Below are 18,225 nucleotides of genomic sequence, written 5' to 3'. Positions count from 1 at the left end.
CAGGGAAACATGCCGCTTAGTGGGGTCTGTGGGTGGCATGTGCCTGCGGCACTGCTGTGCACAGCAGCTGGTGGGGGATTGATTATTTGAGCTGGGGAAAGCAGAAGTCCAAGGGTGGAGGGACTGCTCCTGCAGAAAAGGTCGAGGGAGGGTTTTTCTGCCCACGTGACTGGCTCCAGATTGGCTGGTTAGTTGACCTGCATACCCAGGGTCTGTCCACATGTCTGCCTCCCTCTGTATTTTCACAGCTGTGGCTGTCAGTTTATTTTCTGCCCCACATGCCTCAGATGATCAGTTTTCCAAGGAGGGTGCTGTCGTCTTTCGTGGCATTACAACACACACCCTTTTGGTACATGCTTACATTGACATAAGAGCCCCGTGGCGCAGAGCGCAGTACTGCAGTCCTGAGCTCTGCTCACGACCTGAGTTCGATCCCCGGTGGAAGCTGGGTTTTCAGGTAGCCAGCTTGAGGTTGACTCAGCCTTCCATCCTCCCGAGGCTGGTAAAATGAGTACCCAGCTTGCTGGGGGGAAAGTGTAGATGACTGGGGAAGGCAATGGCAAACCACCCCATAAAAAGCAGCGTCACCGCAGAGTCGGAAATGACTGATGCTTGCACAGAGAATCTTTCCTTTTTCCTGTACTGACATACCAGTTTCATGATGCTGTTTTTTAAAGGGCACTAAAGTATCAATATATCTATATACTGTTGTAATGTCAGGTTAAGCAGGTTCTCTGAATACCCGGCTTCCCTTGTTCGTGCTTAAAGAATTCTTTAGCCTCTTCCCTCACAGAGCAGCAATAAAGGAAAATGTGTATCTCCCATTAGGGAAGGAAAAAAAGCCTGGGAATTCAGAGAAACATTACACACAAGGGAAAAGGCAACTCAAAACCGGAGTGGTCTCAAAAGAACTGTGAGGTGGGGAGAAACATTGGGGGGGGGGGCGTGTTGTGAAATGAAAGGCACAAAAATGCGTGTGGAAATCAGGAGATAAACTGAAGCAGGGTGTGGCCAGAACTGATGAGATGAGATTTATTTCCAAGAAGGGGCCACAGGCACAGCTCCTTCTCTTAGCTATGCTAGCTGTTGGCGCCTTTCCCCCTCGTTGTACCCTTATAGATCTTTCCTCGTTCAAGGGGGTTCATGGCTGCTGGGGTCCAGGGTTCGAATGAGAAGCACCCTGGCACATGTGCTCCGCGTTCCTGAAAACACAGCTTCGGACGCGGCAAGACTTCTGTGGAGATCTGCACAGCTCAGTTTCAGCAGAGTTGTTGCAATGAATGTACCAAACTGGTAAGGAGTTCCAAGGGCTTCCTGCAGAGCTGGTGTTTTGCAAGGGGCTTCACTGACACAAACTGCCTCGCTCAGACAGAAGGTCAGATTATAAAGCTATGAACAAATACCCCCCCCCCAAAAACAATGCGCCAAGTATTCAAGCTGATTGCTGTCTATCCCACTGCCTATCCAGAGGAATCCCCAGCAACCATCCCCAGCCCTCCTGCGAAAACCCATGGCAACAGCCCCCCGCCCCCCACATCAGCAGTCAGTGCAAGCAGCTGCTAGGAGCCCTGCATGGCTGGAGGCATCAAGCTGGCCAGCCAGAGGAGCAGAGATGGGGCACGGGCCTGTCTAAAGATACCAGGGCGGGCAGCTGAAGGAGTGGGGTCTGGCCTCCAAATGGTGCCAGTCTGCTGGATAATCTGATCCAGTGAATAATGTTACCCAAATCAGGGAACCTGTGTCAGGGTAGTATCATGCAGCGGGATTCCCCTGCCCACACACAGGGCTGGCCCATCCATTAGGGAGGGACGGTGGCTCAGTGGTAGAGCATCTGCTTGGTAAGCAGAAGGTCCCAGGTTCAATCCCCAGCATCTCCAAAAAAGGGTCCAGGCAAAGAGGTGTGAAAAACCTCAGCTTGAGACCCTGGAGAGCCGCTGCCAGTCTGAGGAGACAAGACTGACTTTGATGGACTGAGGGGGGTCGGATTCAGTAGAAGGCAGCTTCATATGTTCATTAGGCCAGTGGTCCCCAACCTTTTTGGCACCAGAGACCAGTTTTGTGGAAGACAATTTTTCCACGGACTGGGGGTGGGGGGCGATGGTTTGAGGAAGATACAATTGTGCACTTTATGTTGGCGTGGTGGTTAAGTGTGCGGACTCTTATCTGGGGGAACTGGGTTTGATTTCCCACTCCTCCACATGCAGCTGCTGGAATGGCCTTGGGTCAGCCATAGCTCTCATAGGAGTTGTCCTTGAAAGGGCAGCTTCTGGGAGAAGTCTTTCAGCTTCACCCACCTCACAGGGTGTCTGTTGTGGGGGAGGAAGCGAAAGGAGATTGTAGGCTGCTCTGAGACTCTGTCCTTGAAAGGGCAGCTTCTGGGAGAGCTCTCTCAGCCCCACCCACCTCGCAGGGTGTCTTTTGTGGGGGAGGAAGGGAAAGAAGATTTTAGGCTGCTCTGAGACTCTGTCCTTGAAAGGGCAGCTTCTGGGAGAGCTCTCTCAGCCCCACACGCCTCACAGGGTGTCTGTTGTGGGGGAGGAAGGGAAAGGAGATTATAGGCCGCTCTGAGACTCTGTCCTTGAAAGGGCAGCTTCTGGGAGAGCTCTCTCAGCCCCACCCGCATCACAGGGTGTCTGTTGTGGGGGAGGAAGGGAAAGGAGATTGTAGGCCGCTCTGAGGCTATGTCCTTGAAAGGGCAGCTTCTGGGAGAGCTCTCTCAGCCCCACCCACCTCACAGGGTGTCTGTTGTAGGGGAGGAAGATAAAGGAGATTGTAGGCCGCTCTGAGACTCTGTCCTTGAAAGGGCAGCTTCTGGGAGAGCTCTCTCAGCCCCACGCACCTCACAGGGTGTTTGTTGTGGGGGAGGAAGAGAATGGAGATTGTGAGCCACTCTGAGATTTGGAGTGAAGGGCAGGATATAAATCCCATGTTGTCTTATTATTACTACTACATTGTGATATCTAATGAAATAATTATACACCTCACAGCCTGGTTGTTAACAGGCCATGGATCGGCACCGGTCCACAGTCCAGGGGTTGGGGACCCCTGCATCAGGCAGTCCTAGGTGGCTGCCTAGGGCACAGCCTGGGCAGGTGCTGTTTTGGGCCCTCCCACTCACTTTCACCCCCTTGGCAAGGGAAATGGGCAAGCACGGTGACACGGCACTTGCACCTCAGAGCATGCTCGTCGCCCAGCCACCCTTGCTTCTTGAAGTGGAGCCTTGAGCCGGCTCTGCCCACACAGCCCAGGTGTGTGTATTTTGGGGCACTTCAACCCTTGGGACTGTTCTGCATCGGACTGCGGGGGTGCAGGGTCAGAAGGAGGGGGGGCGCCTCTTAGAGAAAGGGGGCGGTCCCCCCCCCCCCCGCAATGATCTCTAGGAGTTCTCTGCAATGATCTCATGGCGCAGTAAGGAAAGGTGCAGCCTAGAAACGGCGCAGCCCCCAGAGCGGTCAGGCTCTGTGCAGCTGCCCCGACTCAGCCCCTTGCCTTGGAGTCGCGTCCCTCGCCCGCCAGCCGTCTCTCGCTCCCTTTTCTCGCCCGCCCTCCCTCGCGGGACGCCCCCAGGCCGGCTGCCTGAACAGCTAGCCCCGCAGCCTCCCTTCGCCCTCGCCCGGTGGGGTAGCAGCTGCAGAGGAGGCTGGCTGGCACGTGGGGCTGCGGCCGGTGGGAGTTGGGGATCCAGTGCCTCTTCCTGCTCCACACCGGACCCCCCCTCCCCTGCAGGTGGCCCTGGGAGTGGGCGTGGGAGCGTGGGCAGGGGGGGGGGAGAGAAGAGCCCCTTGCCAGGGCTCCCTGGAGTGGGTCACTCCTGAAGCCATTTCGCGCCCCACCCCCTTCTTCTTCTTGAAGCTGTTTCTCCATTGCCAGAGAGCCTTTCTGGTTCACAGTCTAGGGGTTGGGAACCCCTGTATCAGGCAGTCTTAGGTGGCTCCCTAGGGCACAGCCTGGGGGTGCTGCTTTGGGCCCTCCCACCCACTTTCACCCCCCTGGCAAGGGAAATGGGCAAGCACGGTGGCATGGCACTTGCACCTCAGAGCATGTGCGTCGCCCAGCCGGAAGCGTCTGGAACTGCAGCCTTGAGCCGGCTCTGCCCACACAGACCAGGTGTGTGTATTTGGGGGCACTTCAACCCTTGGGACTGTTCTGCATAGAAGAAGAAGAAGATATTGGATTTATATCCCGCCCTCCACTCCGAAGAGTCTCAGAGCTGCTCACAATCTCCTTTCCCTTCCTCCCCCACAACAGACACCCTGTGAGGTGGGTGGGTTTGAGAGGGCTCTCACAGCAGCTGCCTTTTCAAGGACAGAGGCTCAGAGCACCCTACAATCTCCTTTCCCTTCCTCCCCCGCAACAGACACCCTGTGAGACAGAGAGAGAGAGAGAGAGAGAGAGAGAGAGAAAGAAAGAAAGAAAGAAAGAAAGAAAGAAAGAAAGAAAGAAAGAAAGAAAGAAAGAAAGAAAGAAAGAAAGAAAGAATCAGATTTTTGAGACCCACAAGACATGAATGTCAGAAGTTTGGGGAAAGGGAATGGAAGGGAGAAAGAAAGAAAGCGAGAAATTGATAAAGAGAAAGAGAGCGAGAAAGAGAGAAAGAGAGAGAGAGAGAAAGAGTTTTCTCCCATTTTGACCCTGTTATTTTCTAGATAAAAAGCATCAATGGCTTTTTAAAAGGCAAATTCATAAAAGTAGGGTGAAACTAAGACAAAGTTCAGAGGCATTTTACCTCAGGGAGGGAAAGGTTGGTGCTGTCCTGCCCTGCTTCTGGACTTCTTAAGAAGCATTTGGCTGCCAATTTGGTCCAGTAAGCCTGGTGTTACATTTGTTGGGTGGGTGTGAACCAAGTTATTTTGAAAAGGGGGAAAGGCCACCGCATATTTTTCCATTTTGGTGCTCATAATGCATAATTTTATTTATGGAATTCTAAAGCACATGAAGCGCACAACAGTTCGACGGGTTTAAAAAGTGCATTCATGCAATCTATTTCAGAAGACAAATTCAAGAAACACCAAACTGTTAGAAGTAGACTGTCTCCAAGTGCTAGAAATTGGGAGTTTCCCAGAAGCTTTTGTCCATATTTGCATGCTTGTATAGTGGTTAGATTATTGGCTTTGATATGAAAAAACCAGGTTCAAATTCCCACTCTGCTATGAAGTTCACTGGAAGATCTTGAGTAACTCTCAGCTAGAATTCCCTCACAGTTTGGAGGATTAAACTAAGAGGAGCAAAACCCATGAACTTTATTCTGATCTTCTGGGAGGAAGGGTGGGATAAAAAGTTATTAAATTGATATGATTGGCTTTAGTCTGATCCAGCACATGGTCTGTGTTCCTAATGACTTGCTCCTGCTAAACTGGACTTGCTCCTGCTAACCTGTGCTTTCAAGAGGGGCAAACCATCCAGTTTTGTGTATTTCAGCCACCTTACACAGTTGGATTGTTGGAGGGCACGAAGCCTCACCACATTCACGACCCTATGCAGCAGCTCTGAAAGTGCATGGACATTTTAACTGTGGTGGTTTCCTGGTGGCCCCTCAATGGGTGATGACTGCAGCTCACTGCAATGGGTGAGTCATCTTATGGAGTCCAGGTAGTAGTCAATGGCCCTTTCTGTGCCTTCATTTCCCTTGCTTTCACTGTGCATTACCATCAGTTTTGCTCCTGCTTCTGCATACCTCCGTGCATTTTAATTGTGTTCTCTTTCTGCATTGATTCCCCCTCCCCTTCAACTTTGAATCCGCTTTCAGTCTGCATCCCCCCTGGGTCTTCTCAGAGTCCTTCTGTGATTATCCCCCCCCCCCCCAAACACACACACCTTAGTCTGCTTCCAAGCAGAATGTAATTTTAAAGCATAAACATTTTTTCAGATTTTTCCTTCCCACCCCCCATCAAAGGCCATTTTTTGATAATTTTTGCACTAGGTATATCTTTTGAAATAGATTAGGGAAATAATTGGTTTTGTCTGACTTGGGGAGGGACGGTGGCTCAGTGGTAGAGCATCTGCTTGGGAAGCAGAAGGTCCCAGGTTCAATCCCTGGCATCTCCAAAAAAGGGTCCAGGCAAATAGGTGTGAAAAACCTCAGCTTGAGACCCTGGAGAGCCACTGCCAGTCTGAGAAGACAATACTGACTTTGATGGACCAAGAGTCTGATTCAGTATAAGGCAGCTTCATATGTTTGCAGAAATGGCCAGACTTTTCATTTCAACAGCTGGTTGAAACAGTGCTATTAACTGCAAGGTTGTTGGTTTGATTCCCCATTTGGACAAGTTTGTTTCTGAAAAAAAGGGTTTTATTTTAAATTGACTCTGACCACAAACGTTTTCAAATGCAAGGATAGCGCTGTGGAACCTCCTCTGGGGCAGCAGCAGCCTGTTTTAAAAGAAGAAAGTGTGGTCGATCTCAACTAGTTTTCTGCTTTTCTCATCTCATTTCCAAATAACAATTGGGGGGGGGGGGAGCTCAGGCTGCAAAACTTTAACATCTTCACCTCCTCCACCAAGCTGCTGCACAGCAGCCTTCCCACTGCATCTCTGGCCAAGTGGTCAGCATCTTCTCACTAAATTTTTAAGGTATTCCCTGGCAACAATTTCCCCCCAACCATTAGTGTTAAACTTCTTGGCTACCAATGGGGGGGGGGGGCACTAATGGCAACCCCACCATAAATTCAGCTGGAATTAAGCTCCTATTTCAAAAGACATGCCCACTGTGAAACTGACCGAATCAGGAGAGACCAACACTATCCAGGTTTTCTCATTGGTATGCTGAATATATACTTGATTCTCAATAGAAATCGGGGAGAGGAAAGGAGGTGTAGGCACAGCATTTGAAGTAAATCCATCTCCAACAGATTCACCTTCAGAGGCAATACAATGTTGTGTGTGCAGTCAGGGGCCTTGGGAGAGGTGTCGGATGAAGGTTCCCGTGTGTATCACAATGTGCCCCAGGTGTCGGCACACTAAATTCTCCCTGAGCATTTTCTGAGCCACAGCTGATGAGTTTGGTCTAAAACAGATTTTTGTCTTCCTATTATTTTTCCAAGAGACATCCTTGTCATTCTGGGAGCTCATGATCTGAATGCTGTAGAAGACACACAGGAGGTGATCAGGGTTGAAAGCGCTCATGAACATCCAGACTACAAGATTTATTATGGAACGCCATACAATGACATCCTTCTTCTTAAGGAAAGAGGAAAGGTTACCAGTGACACTCCCCCCGCCCCAGCATTCTACAGCATGAACTTCCTTGGTGGTGGGAAGTTCTAGGGATCCTATACAGGATCAGCCCTGGCCCCTTGTAGGGAGTGACCGTTGAAGAAATCCTACCCTCATATTTACAAAAACTTCAGTGAGGGAAGCAGAGTATTAAGAGTTCAAGATAAATGAATTTTATTTGAGGTGCCCATTTAAACTGGAAAATACAAGGACAGAAATGTAAGCACATTGCAGGCTTGATCATCTCATGAAGCAGTTTATGAATTTCAGAAAAGAGCCATCTTCTTTTCTCTTCTGCTCTTGACTCCAGTCACTGCCTGAGGTGCTACAAAGGAATTGTGAACTTGCAAGGGGAATTGTGCGTTCTTTAAATACATTGACAAAAGGCTGCACAATGTCTGCCGGAATGAGCCACTTTTCTGAAATGTCTGCTTTCCAACCAACTTCTGTTTCTCGTACCACTGTTCAGGAATGGTTTAGTCTTCCATTTCTGTTAATGACAACACATGTTGCTTTTTGGAGGTCACCTGTAGCTTCTTTGATGTCAGGTCCCTTCCCCCCCATAGCTCACAAAACCCACTCCATCAGCATATCACATAGAGATAGTTAACCTGAGAGCAGATAATTTTAATGAGAGCAAGTAATTTTCTGTTTCCTTGCTGATAGCTGGATCGTGAAGCCAAGCTTAACAAGTATGTTCAAGTAGTTCCTTTACCACAGACTGAAAAGGATCCCCCCAAAGACACAGAATGTATCGTGGCTGGCTGGGGATGCATTGATGACCGGTTGGAAGGCTCAACAAAGCTTTTTATGACCCACGTCATCCTCCCTGGCTGCAGGAAGTGCCTGCAGCTTCTCCCAGAACTCACCAATGGGATGGTGTGTGCAGGAAGCAGTTCCAAGCTCTGTAATGTCAGCAATGTGAGTGCTGACACCTTGGTTCGTTCACCCAGTGGCAAGCTTAATAATTCCTAGGGAGGCTTGAAGATGTCACCAGATATTTTAATAGGTACCTTTGCTTCTCTGCAACAATCCTTGGCATTAAAGTGGTGCAGATACAAGGTTTGTAGGATTTCATGGCATGAATTTATACTATGGAGTTGTGACTTTCCATCAGCAAAACGGGCGGATGATCTCGCATGTGGTCATCATCCTCTGCAATGCTTTATCAAGTGCTGATGAACATCCAACCCAGGCCCTCTTAACATTTAAAATGATAAAATGGCTCAGCATTTAAAATGATGTTAAAATGGCTACCAACAGTTAGGGAAACAATATGGGACAGAGATCAGGTTGGTAGAACAGTATTTGCTATACAAGTTGTACAAATTTATCCTCCCCTTTCGCTATATCCTTTCGAAATGCAAAAAAAATATTAATTACATAATATTTCTTTTGTGGCACATAAACACCATAAACTGGAAGTCTATTTGTCTGAAAGTTGCCCAGTTCATATCTTTCCCTAGTTTAGATCTCAGAGGGGGAATCACAGTATGGAATGCTGAAGGGAGAACAATTCCTTACGTGCAGAAGAATAGCAGTTCAGGGAGAAGTCCACATTAGAATCTTTCTGAAGGGCTTTTAAATAAAATAATTGGATTTTGCCTTCCACCTTGACAGCCCCCTCTGCTCTCCTAGCCAGCCTGAAGCAGCAGAGTCAAAATATCAGTTTGGCATCTCAGAGAAATAAACATTCACAACTGTAGCAGAAAGAGCTCCTTGGCTGGAACTAGAATTTCCTTCAGGATAGCTGATATTCCTGATGTTGTTTAGATGTGGAACTGCATGAGCAGTTAGAAAATTATTCAGAGAACATTGAAATCTTAAATATCAGGCTGCTCCTGTGTCAGCATATGTTTACCCCTGGGGAATCCTATTTTTGCAATCAGCTGCAGCAGAATCAAAACCAGGGTTCCAGCTTTAAGATATCATAGTGGAAAAGTAAGAGTGCAAAAGTATTTGGACGTTCAAATTCCCACACAGTTATCAACATAACTGTATGGCCAGTCACACTTTAGAATCATAGAGTTGGAATGAACCTCAGGGTCATCTAGTCCAACCCCCTGCACAATGCAGGAAACTCACAAATACTTCCCCTAAATTCACAGGATCTTCATTGCTGTCAGATGGCCATCTAGACTCTGTTGAAAAACCTCCAAGGAGGAGAACCCACCACCTCCCGAGGAAGCAGTGAGGAAACAGGAAGTTTTTCCTAATGTTGAGTCAGAAACTCTTTTGGTGTAATTCCAACCCATTGGTTCTTGTCCTACCTTCTGGGGCCACAGGAAACAATTCCACACCATCCGCTATATGACAACCCTTCAAGTACTTGATAGTGATCATATCACCTCTCAGCTGCCTCCTCTCCAGGCTAAACATGCCCAGCTCCTTCAAACTTTATTCATAGGACTTTGTCTCCAGACCTTTCACCATCTTCGTCACCCTCTGGACCCGTCCCAGCTTGTCTATATCTTTCTTAAAATGTGGTGCCCAAAACTGAACACAATGCTCCAGATGAGGTCTTTCCCAGCCTTACCTCACTAGTTTGTTGTAAGGTTCCAGACAGGGAAGGAAGAATCGTGGTATGTTATTCAGAATTCCATGGAGGAAGGGCAGGAGAAGAGTGTACTAGACAAAGAGATGTCCTCCCGGATAGAGTTACTGAATCCCACTGAGATGCAACAGGCATCTGGCACAAGGAAACAGTTTTTTTACAAGAGGTGTGACAGAATGGATCATTCACTCCCAGTTCTGATATGAGCAAAAGTGTCTGCTTATGAAGCTAAATGGATCATACCGGAGCTTGAAATCATGAACAGCTGCAGGACTCATTTTGGGCAGGAGCTCACAGGAGTGGAGCTCCAGAACCTCTACATTTTATGATCTTTCATTCTTATCCACCCCCCGGAAATACTTGCTTTTGTGCCACAAAAGAAAGATTATGTAATTAATGGTTCTCACATTCCCAAAGAGGAGGATTTCTGTTGCAGCTGGGCAGGGGTCATTTCATAGAAAAAGAGGTGCCAGAGCTCATTGGCACAACATTTAACTCATTTGCTTACCACTATCAGCTCAGCATCTACCTTAAAATGCTTCTTGAATTGTAATTGTCATAATAAAACCTTATTCCCATCATTTCACAAGCTGCAATCTCTAAATGAATCTAGATGCTTGCAGAATTTATTGCACAATGAAGATTTCCACCTGTCCGCTTTATGTGTTTTGGTAATTTTTTTCATTTTGGAGGGAGGGAAATATTAGAAAGTTTGACAAAAGTTTGAGTTCAGCAAAATTCTCATGTCAAACTGAGGTTTTTCTGCATTTTCTGATATTATTTTCTCAGGGGGATTCTGGAAGTGCTCTGGTCTGCAATGGAGCTACACATGTGCCACCATCATTTTACACCCGTGTTTCTGCCTACTTTCCTTGGATCAGAAAGGTTATGGGAAGAGTCCTGGAAAGGCAAGACCCACCTGCCTAATGAACTGCCTGCAAGTCATTCAGAGTCCTGCCTCCCCTGCTGATGAAAGTTATGCCAACCAATTCATAGACAAATGAGTGTTCTTTGGGGGGGGGGGGGCAAACTACCTTGTTCACATATGAATGCTAACCAGGCAGTACCTTCTTTAACTAGCTGTTGTTACCAACTCTCAGGATCCATACACCCTCATACTCCGTCCTGGAGAAAAATGCATTTGTACAAAATAGAGGCTAAGTAGCCCCGCACTGGCGAACAAATACTATAAAACAAAGTTTGAGTCCAGTGGCACCTTTTTAAGACCAACAAAGTTTAATTCTGGGTATACGGGAATAATTAAACTTTGTAGGTCTTAAAGGTTCCACTGGACTCTAACTTTGCTCTGTTGCTTCAGACTGAAACAGTTGAATCTATCTAGAAATATTAACCAGGACATTATTAACCTATCTAGAAATATTCTTTAAACATAAGCTTTGATCAGCAGTGCAGCTACCAGGTTGCACTAGATAATCAGACGTTACTTTTCCCCCAACATTTTTGCACATACCAATATGCATCCCTCTGGCTGCAGAAAACTGGCTTTCCATTCCTTTTGGTGTAGGATCCAAGAAATAAACCATCTCTGCAAACATGTTTTTGTTGTGGTTTCATCTTGTACTACTGATGTACTGCCTGATGTTTTCCAAATGTCAGAAGAGACTTAAAGCACACCCGCCAAGGAACACAGAGTGGCATAAGTGACATATTTAGAGTCTCATGTCACTCTACCACCCACCCTTTTCCCCAACACAGCTCCATCAGCAATAGTAGAAAATCCTGAAGGAACACACATACAGAGAAACAAACACTGTGATGTACTGGCTAACAATAGTAAATTCTTTTTAGAAAAACCATTTTAGAATTATATAATCTTTTCATACACTACAACAGCACAAGAAAGGTCCAATGATTCCTCAGATAAAAGCTCATTTAATCAATGAACTTCTAAGGAGAATCAATGGATTCCTGTAAATACTGAGAAGAAATCACTACTATGTAATATGGTAACATATAGAGTCATTCTAATAAGCTTAGAAAGATGCTTATTCTCAAGATACAGTGGATTCCTATATGCACTAAGAAGAAATCACTACTTTGTAACATGGTAACATACAAAGTCAAAGTGTGCTTGACAATCCCTTAATTTTCTCAGGAATTCTGCTGCATATCCAATTAACCTTTATTCTTCACGAATGAATGGATTCCTGCTTGCTCTTAGAAGAATTCATTACATTGTAACATTGTAGTACAGAGAGTCAGTGAGCATAACAGACAACCCTTCAGGATTTCTTCTATGCATGGTATAAAGCCTAGAGAGCTATTTATTGTCTAAGGAGAATCAATGGTTTCTTGAAACCACCGAGAAGAAATCACTACTTTGTAATATGGTAATATAGAGATTCCATATGCTTATTCTCATAGGAATCAATGGATTCCTGTAAGCGCTGAGAAGAAATACTACTTTATAATATAGGGTCATTCTAAGATTTTTACTCTCAAAGAAGATTTAATAGATTCCTTTAAGAACTAAGAAGAAATCATAACTTCATAACCTGAAAACATATAGTCAAAAGTGTGCATAACAGACAATCCCTTCTTTGTTTTCAGGAAATCTGCTGTGCATAGTATTAAGCCTAGGAAGTTATTGTCTCAGCAGGATCAATGGATTCCTGTAAGAACTAAGAAGAAATCACTGCTTAGTAATATGGTAACTATATGCTACCATATTACTAAGCAGTGATTTCTTCTTAGTTATTCTGTTATTCTGACTTTGACTCTATAACAAACAATCCATTGGCTTTATTCAGGAATTCTTCTATACATTGTATTAAGGCTGGAAAATTTATCATTAAGGAGATTCAATGGATTCCTGTAAGCACTGAGAAGAAATCACTAATTTGTAACACAATAACATATAGAGTTAATGTGAACAAAACAGACAATCCATTTGTTTTATTTAGAAATTCTGCTATGCATTGTATGAAGCCTAGAAAACAATAAACAGTTTTCTATACAATAGTCTGAGAATAAATAGATTCCTCTAGGCACTGAGCAGACATCACTGCTTTGTAACACGGTAACGTGTAGTGTCAAAGTGAGTAGAACAATGCATTGGTTTTATTCATATTTATTCTATGCCTTGTATTGTCAGCTGTGTTTTTTTACCTAAAAAGAATTGGGTTCTGGAATTCTGCTGTGCATTGTGTTAAGCCAAGAAACTTATCAATTTCGTAAGAAGCACCAATGGATTCCTATAAGCACTGAGAAGTAGTCACTGCTATGTAACATGGTAACGTGTAGTGTCAAAGTGAACAAAGACAATCCATTGGTTTTATTCCGGAATTCTTCTATGCATTGCATTAAGCCTAGAAAGCTGTTTATTGCCTATAGGGAATCAAAAGAGTAGAAATCACTGCATTGTAACATGATAATGTAAAGTCAAAGTGTGCATAACAGAGAATCCGTTAGTTTTATTCCAGAATACTATGAATTGTATTAAGCCTAGAAAGCTGCTTATTGCCTAGGAAAATGGATTCCTATAAGCAATTTGTAACTTCGTTACAAATAATAATAATAATACATTTTATTTATATCCCGCCCTCCCCGCCAAAGCAGGCTCAGGGCGGCTAACAACATTGGTCAATATAACAGGTTATACAATAATTTAACAGTAAGTAACAATTAATTAAAATTCTAATAAACAGTAAAACAGTAAAATTAACATCTTGGTGCTATTCCGGCAGATAACACAATCATTTAAGCAGTCTCTCATTTTTTTTTTTAGTCGGTGAAGGCTTCACCAAAGAGGATGGTCTTGCAGGCCCTGCGGAATCGGTCAAAGTCCCGCAGGGCCCGCACTTCCTCCGGGAGATGGTTCCATAGGTGTGGAGCCATAACAGAGAAAGCCCGAGTACGAGTATAGAGCCAATGTGAACAAAATGGACCTATTGGTTTTATTCAAGAATTCTGCTATGCATTGTATTAAGCCTAAAACGCTGTTTATTAACTAAGGAAAATCAATAGATTCCTGTAAACACTGAGAAGAAATCACTAATCTATATTACATATAGAGAGTATGTGAGCATAACAAATCGGTTTTATTCCGGAATTCTTCCTTGCATTGTATTAAACCTAAAAAGCTGTTTATTGTAACCTGGTTATATATGGAGTAATATGTTAGCATAAAAGAAAATCCATTGGTTTTATTCAGGAATTCTGCAATGCGTTGTTAACAGCCTCAAAAGCTGTTTATTTCTAAGGAGAATCAATAGACTCCTGTAAGCACTTGAAAGAATTCACTTCTTTGTAACATGGTAATGTATCGTGCCAAATTGTGCATAGAGAATCCGTTGGTTTTATTCTGGAATTCTACTAGGATTCCTAGAAAGCTTATTGCCTAAGGAGAATCAAAATATTCCTATAAGCAATATCGCTAATTTGTAACTTCGTTACATATAAAGCCAATGTGAACAAAAAGACAAATCATTGGTTTCATTCAGGAATTCTGCTATGCATTTTATTAAGCCTGGAAAGCTGTTTATTGCCTAAGAAGAATCAATGGATTCCTATCACCACTAAGAAACCACTAATTTGTAACCTGGAATTGTAACCCTCCTGGAATTACCTCAGATTTGACCACAAAAATCAGTTCCCCTGGAGAAAATGACTGGTTTTATACCCTACTGAAATCCCTTCCATCTTAAACACCACCATCCCCAAGGCTCACACTTAAATCTCTTGTAATTTCCCAACCTAACATTGGCAACTGTACTTGGAGGTAGGGTTGCCTGGTCCCCACTGGCTACTGGTGGTGAACAAGGGTTGTAAAGATGGAGAACACCTGGAGATTTGAGATGGATCCTAGAGAAGAGAAGGACCTTAGTGGGGTACTTTGCCTTATAATCAACCCCAAGCATCCATTTTTTCCAGGGGAACTGATCTAGTCTAGAAATACGCTGTAATTTTGTGGGAACCCCTGGTCCCACCTGGAGCCTGCCATGTGGAGTGTGTGTGTTTTGCCTTATGCATCATTAATATCTTTTGCTGCCATCAGAGATGCTATTTTGCCCACTGAACAGTAATTTCTACATAAACAGGTTTAAAAATTAAAAGGAAACCATATTTTATTGGCGACACCCCGTCCATTTGATATAATACCTTTTTCTTAGGCCCCAGTCAAACTGCCACACAATACTGAGCTTTTGTGCTTCACAGTGGGATCTGAGTTTCACAAGATTCTCCATAAGGTTAGTAGAAAAACAACAAAGAAAAGCAAGGAATAGAAAGATTTGGGCACAGTGACGAAACCCTCCCCGTCAATTGTTCTTTGAAAATAAAATACAGGATGTATTGCAAATGCAACTCTTTGGGACTTCCAGGTTTTGATGCCTTACAGCAGGAAGCGTTCGCAGAGCACTACTCTGACCATCACCCCTGAATTAGGAGGTAGGAGGGTTCCCCCAATGGGCATGATTGGGGACTCAGGCAAGGGTCTGCAGCACAGGAGGCTTGACAAGAGGCATGGTGCCAAATGCTGGACAGGTCCACAAGCCCTCAGCCACCTTGGTGCTCCACTGAGATGATCGCCATTTTAATAGCACCAGAAGTGAACACTCAAACAACTCTAAATGTTTTTAAGCTTCTCTGCTGATTCCTCCCAGTTGGCAGTCATGTTGGTCTGAAGCAATAGAACAAAACAGTAGACAAGTGCGCCTTTAAGACCAACTAAGTTTTATTCTAAATGTACCACAATTCTCCATAGCTTAGAATGCTATGGAGAATTATGGAAAAAACAGTTAGTAAATGTTTGTTATAGTTATATAAGGTTACATAGTTACTAAGTATTGCTAGCTCCTCAGTGCTTGTATGAACCTTCTAAATCTCCTCACAAAACGAATAGCATTGTATGCTGAATACAATACTAAGGTGAATTTTGGAAGAACACTAAGCAAAAGTTTTAATAGTATATTGGATTAGTTAGTGTTACTAAGTATTTCTATCTCCTCAGTGGTTGTATTAATACGTTCAATCTCTTTCCACAAAGAATACCATTGTAAGTGGATTAGAATAAAAAGGTTAATTTTCGGAAAATACTAAGCGAATGTTTGTTGTGGTTACGTTGAATTGCATAGTTTTAGTATTCGATTTCTCCTCAGTGCTTGTATGAATCCGTTGAATCTCTTTCCACTATGAATACCAATGTAAGCTTAGTAGAATGCTATGGAGAATTATGGAAAAACAGTAAGTAAATGCTTGTTCTACTTATATAAGATTACATAGTTATTGCTATCTCCTCGGTGCTTTTATGCATCTTCTTAATCTCCTTACACATTGAATAACATTGTATGCTGAATACAATGCTAAGGTGAATTTTGGAAGAACACTAAGCAAAAGTTTTAATAGTATATTGGATTAGTTAGTGTTACTAAGTATTGCTATCTTCTCAACGGTTGTATAAATATGTTCAATTTCTTTCCACAAAGAATACCATTGTATATGCATTAGAATAATAAGGTTAATTTTCGAAAAATACTAAGCGAATGTTTGTTGTGGTTACATTGAATTGCATAGTGTTAGTATACTTAGTGCTTGTATGAATCTGTTGAATCTCTTTCCACTATGAACACCAATGTAAGCTTAGTAGAATGCTATGGAGAATCTTTGTGGAAAGGGATTGAACGGATTCATACAAGCACTGAGAAGATAGCAATACTTAGTAACTATGTAATCTTATATAACTATAACAAACATTTACTTACTGTTTTTCCATAATTCTCCATAGCATTCTACTCAGCTAACATTTGTGTTCATAATGGAAAGAGATTCAAAGGATTCATACAAGAACTGAGGAGAAATCAAGGAATACTAAAACTATGTAATTCAACATAACCACAACAAACATTCACTTAGTATTTTTTGAAAATTAACCGTATTATTCTAATCGCTTACAATGGTATTCTTTGTGGAAAGAGGTTTAACTGATTCATACAACCACTGAGGAGATATCAAGGAATACTAACACTATGTAATTTCATTGTAACCATAATAAACATTCGATTAGTGTTTTCTGAAAATTAACCATTTTATTCTAATCTGTTTACAATGTTAATCTTTGTGGAAAGGGATTGAACGGATTGATACAAGCACTGAGGAGATAGCAATACTTAGTAAATATGTAATCTTATATTACTATAACAAACATTTACTTACTGTTTTTCCATAATTCTCCATAGCATTCTACTCAGCTTACATTGGTGTTCATAGTGGAAAGAGATTTAACGGATTCATACAAGCACTAGGTAATAATAATAATAATAATAATAATAATAATAATAATAATAATAATAATAATAATAATAAATTTTATTTGTACCCCGCCCTCCCCTGCCGAAGCAGGCTCAGGGCGGCTAACAATACGGTGCCCCATGGTGCACCAACAATAAAACAGTTACATTGAAAACATTAAATTAAACATTAAATTAACCTTAAAAGCCTGAATTAAAACAATTAACTAAAACATATTATAACGCTATCCTTGACACTCTTCTAGTTGATGCTGATGGCGGATTTCCAGTTATTCATAAGCTAATTTAAAAAGGGTGGTCTTGCAGGCCCTGCGGAACTGATCAAGGTTCCGCAGGGCCCGCACCTCCTCTGGGAGTTGGTTCCAGAGATGTGGGGCTGCGGCCGAAAAGGCCCGAGAGCGAGTGTTCTGTAGTTTAATTTGTCTTGGCCCAGGGGTAGTCAGTCTGTTCTTTCCTACTGACCTCAGTGCTCTCTGGGGTTCATACGGGGAGAGACGGTCCTTCAGGTAGGCTGGTCCTCGGCCATATAGGGCTTTAAAGGTGATAACCAGCACTTTGTACTGGACCCGGTATACAATCGGTAACCAGTGCAGTTCGCGTAGCCCCGGCCGTACATGTTCCCATCTTGGGAGACCAAGCAACAGCCTGGCCGCCGCGTTCTGCACTAGCTGTAACTTCCGGGTCCGGCACAGAGGCAGCCCCATGTAGAGGGCGTTACAGTAGTCCAATCGTGAGGTGACCGTCGCATGGATCACCGTTGCTAGGTCCCGACGCTCCAGGAAAGGGGCCAACTGCTTTGCCCGCCTCAGATGGAAGAAAGCTGACTTGGCAGTGGCTGTTATCTGGGCCTCCATTGATAATGAAGGCTCCAGTAAGACACCCAGACTCTTCACCTGCTGCGCCGCCTTTAGCTGCACACCATCGAAGGTCGGGAGGGATATTTCCCCCCCTGGAGCGCCGCGACCCACACAGAGAACCTCTGTCTTTGCCGGATTCAGCTTCAGCCCACTCAGTCTAAGCCACGTTGCAATAGCCTGTAACGCCCGATCCAGGTCTTCCGGGGGGGAGGCGGGCCGGCCGTCCATTAGCAGATAGAGCTGGGTGTCATCTGCATATTGGTGGCAGCCCAGCCCAAACCTCCTGGCAATCTGGGCAAGGGGGCGCATATAGATGTTAAATAACATCGGGGAGA

The 18,225-nt window shown here is 44.1% G+C and overlaps 1 protein-coding gene across 1 annotated transcript; it reads left to right on the top strand.

Moving 5' to 3' along the window:
- The first annotated feature begins 4,019 nt into the window (after nt 1–4,019).
- LOC132567809 (mast cell protease 2-like) lies at nt 4,020–10,707 on the top strand. Its single transcript, XM_060233491.1, has 5 exons — nt 4,020–4,107; nt 5,419–5,566; nt 7,040–7,193; nt 7,878–8,132; nt 10,555–10,707. The coding sequence occupies exons 1-5, from the start codon at nt 4,020–4,022 to the stop codon at nt 10,690–10,692; spliced, it is 783 nt and encodes a 260-aa protein (XP_060089474.1). The 3' UTR covers nt 10,693–10,707.
- The last annotated feature ends 7,518 nt before the right edge of the window (nt 10,708–18,225 follow it).

This window comes from Heteronotia binoei, chromosome 2 (genome assembly GCF_032191835.1).
Source record: "Heteronotia binoei isolate CCM8104 ecotype False Entrance Well chromosome 2, APGP_CSIRO_Hbin_v1, whole genome shotgun sequence".
NCBI classification, from domain to species: Eukaryota; Metazoa; Chordata; class Lepidosauria; order Squamata; family Gekkonidae; genus Heteronotia; species Heteronotia binoei.
Note: the sequence above shows the minus strand (reverse complement) of the source record. Positions and strands in the feature narration are given on the sequence as shown.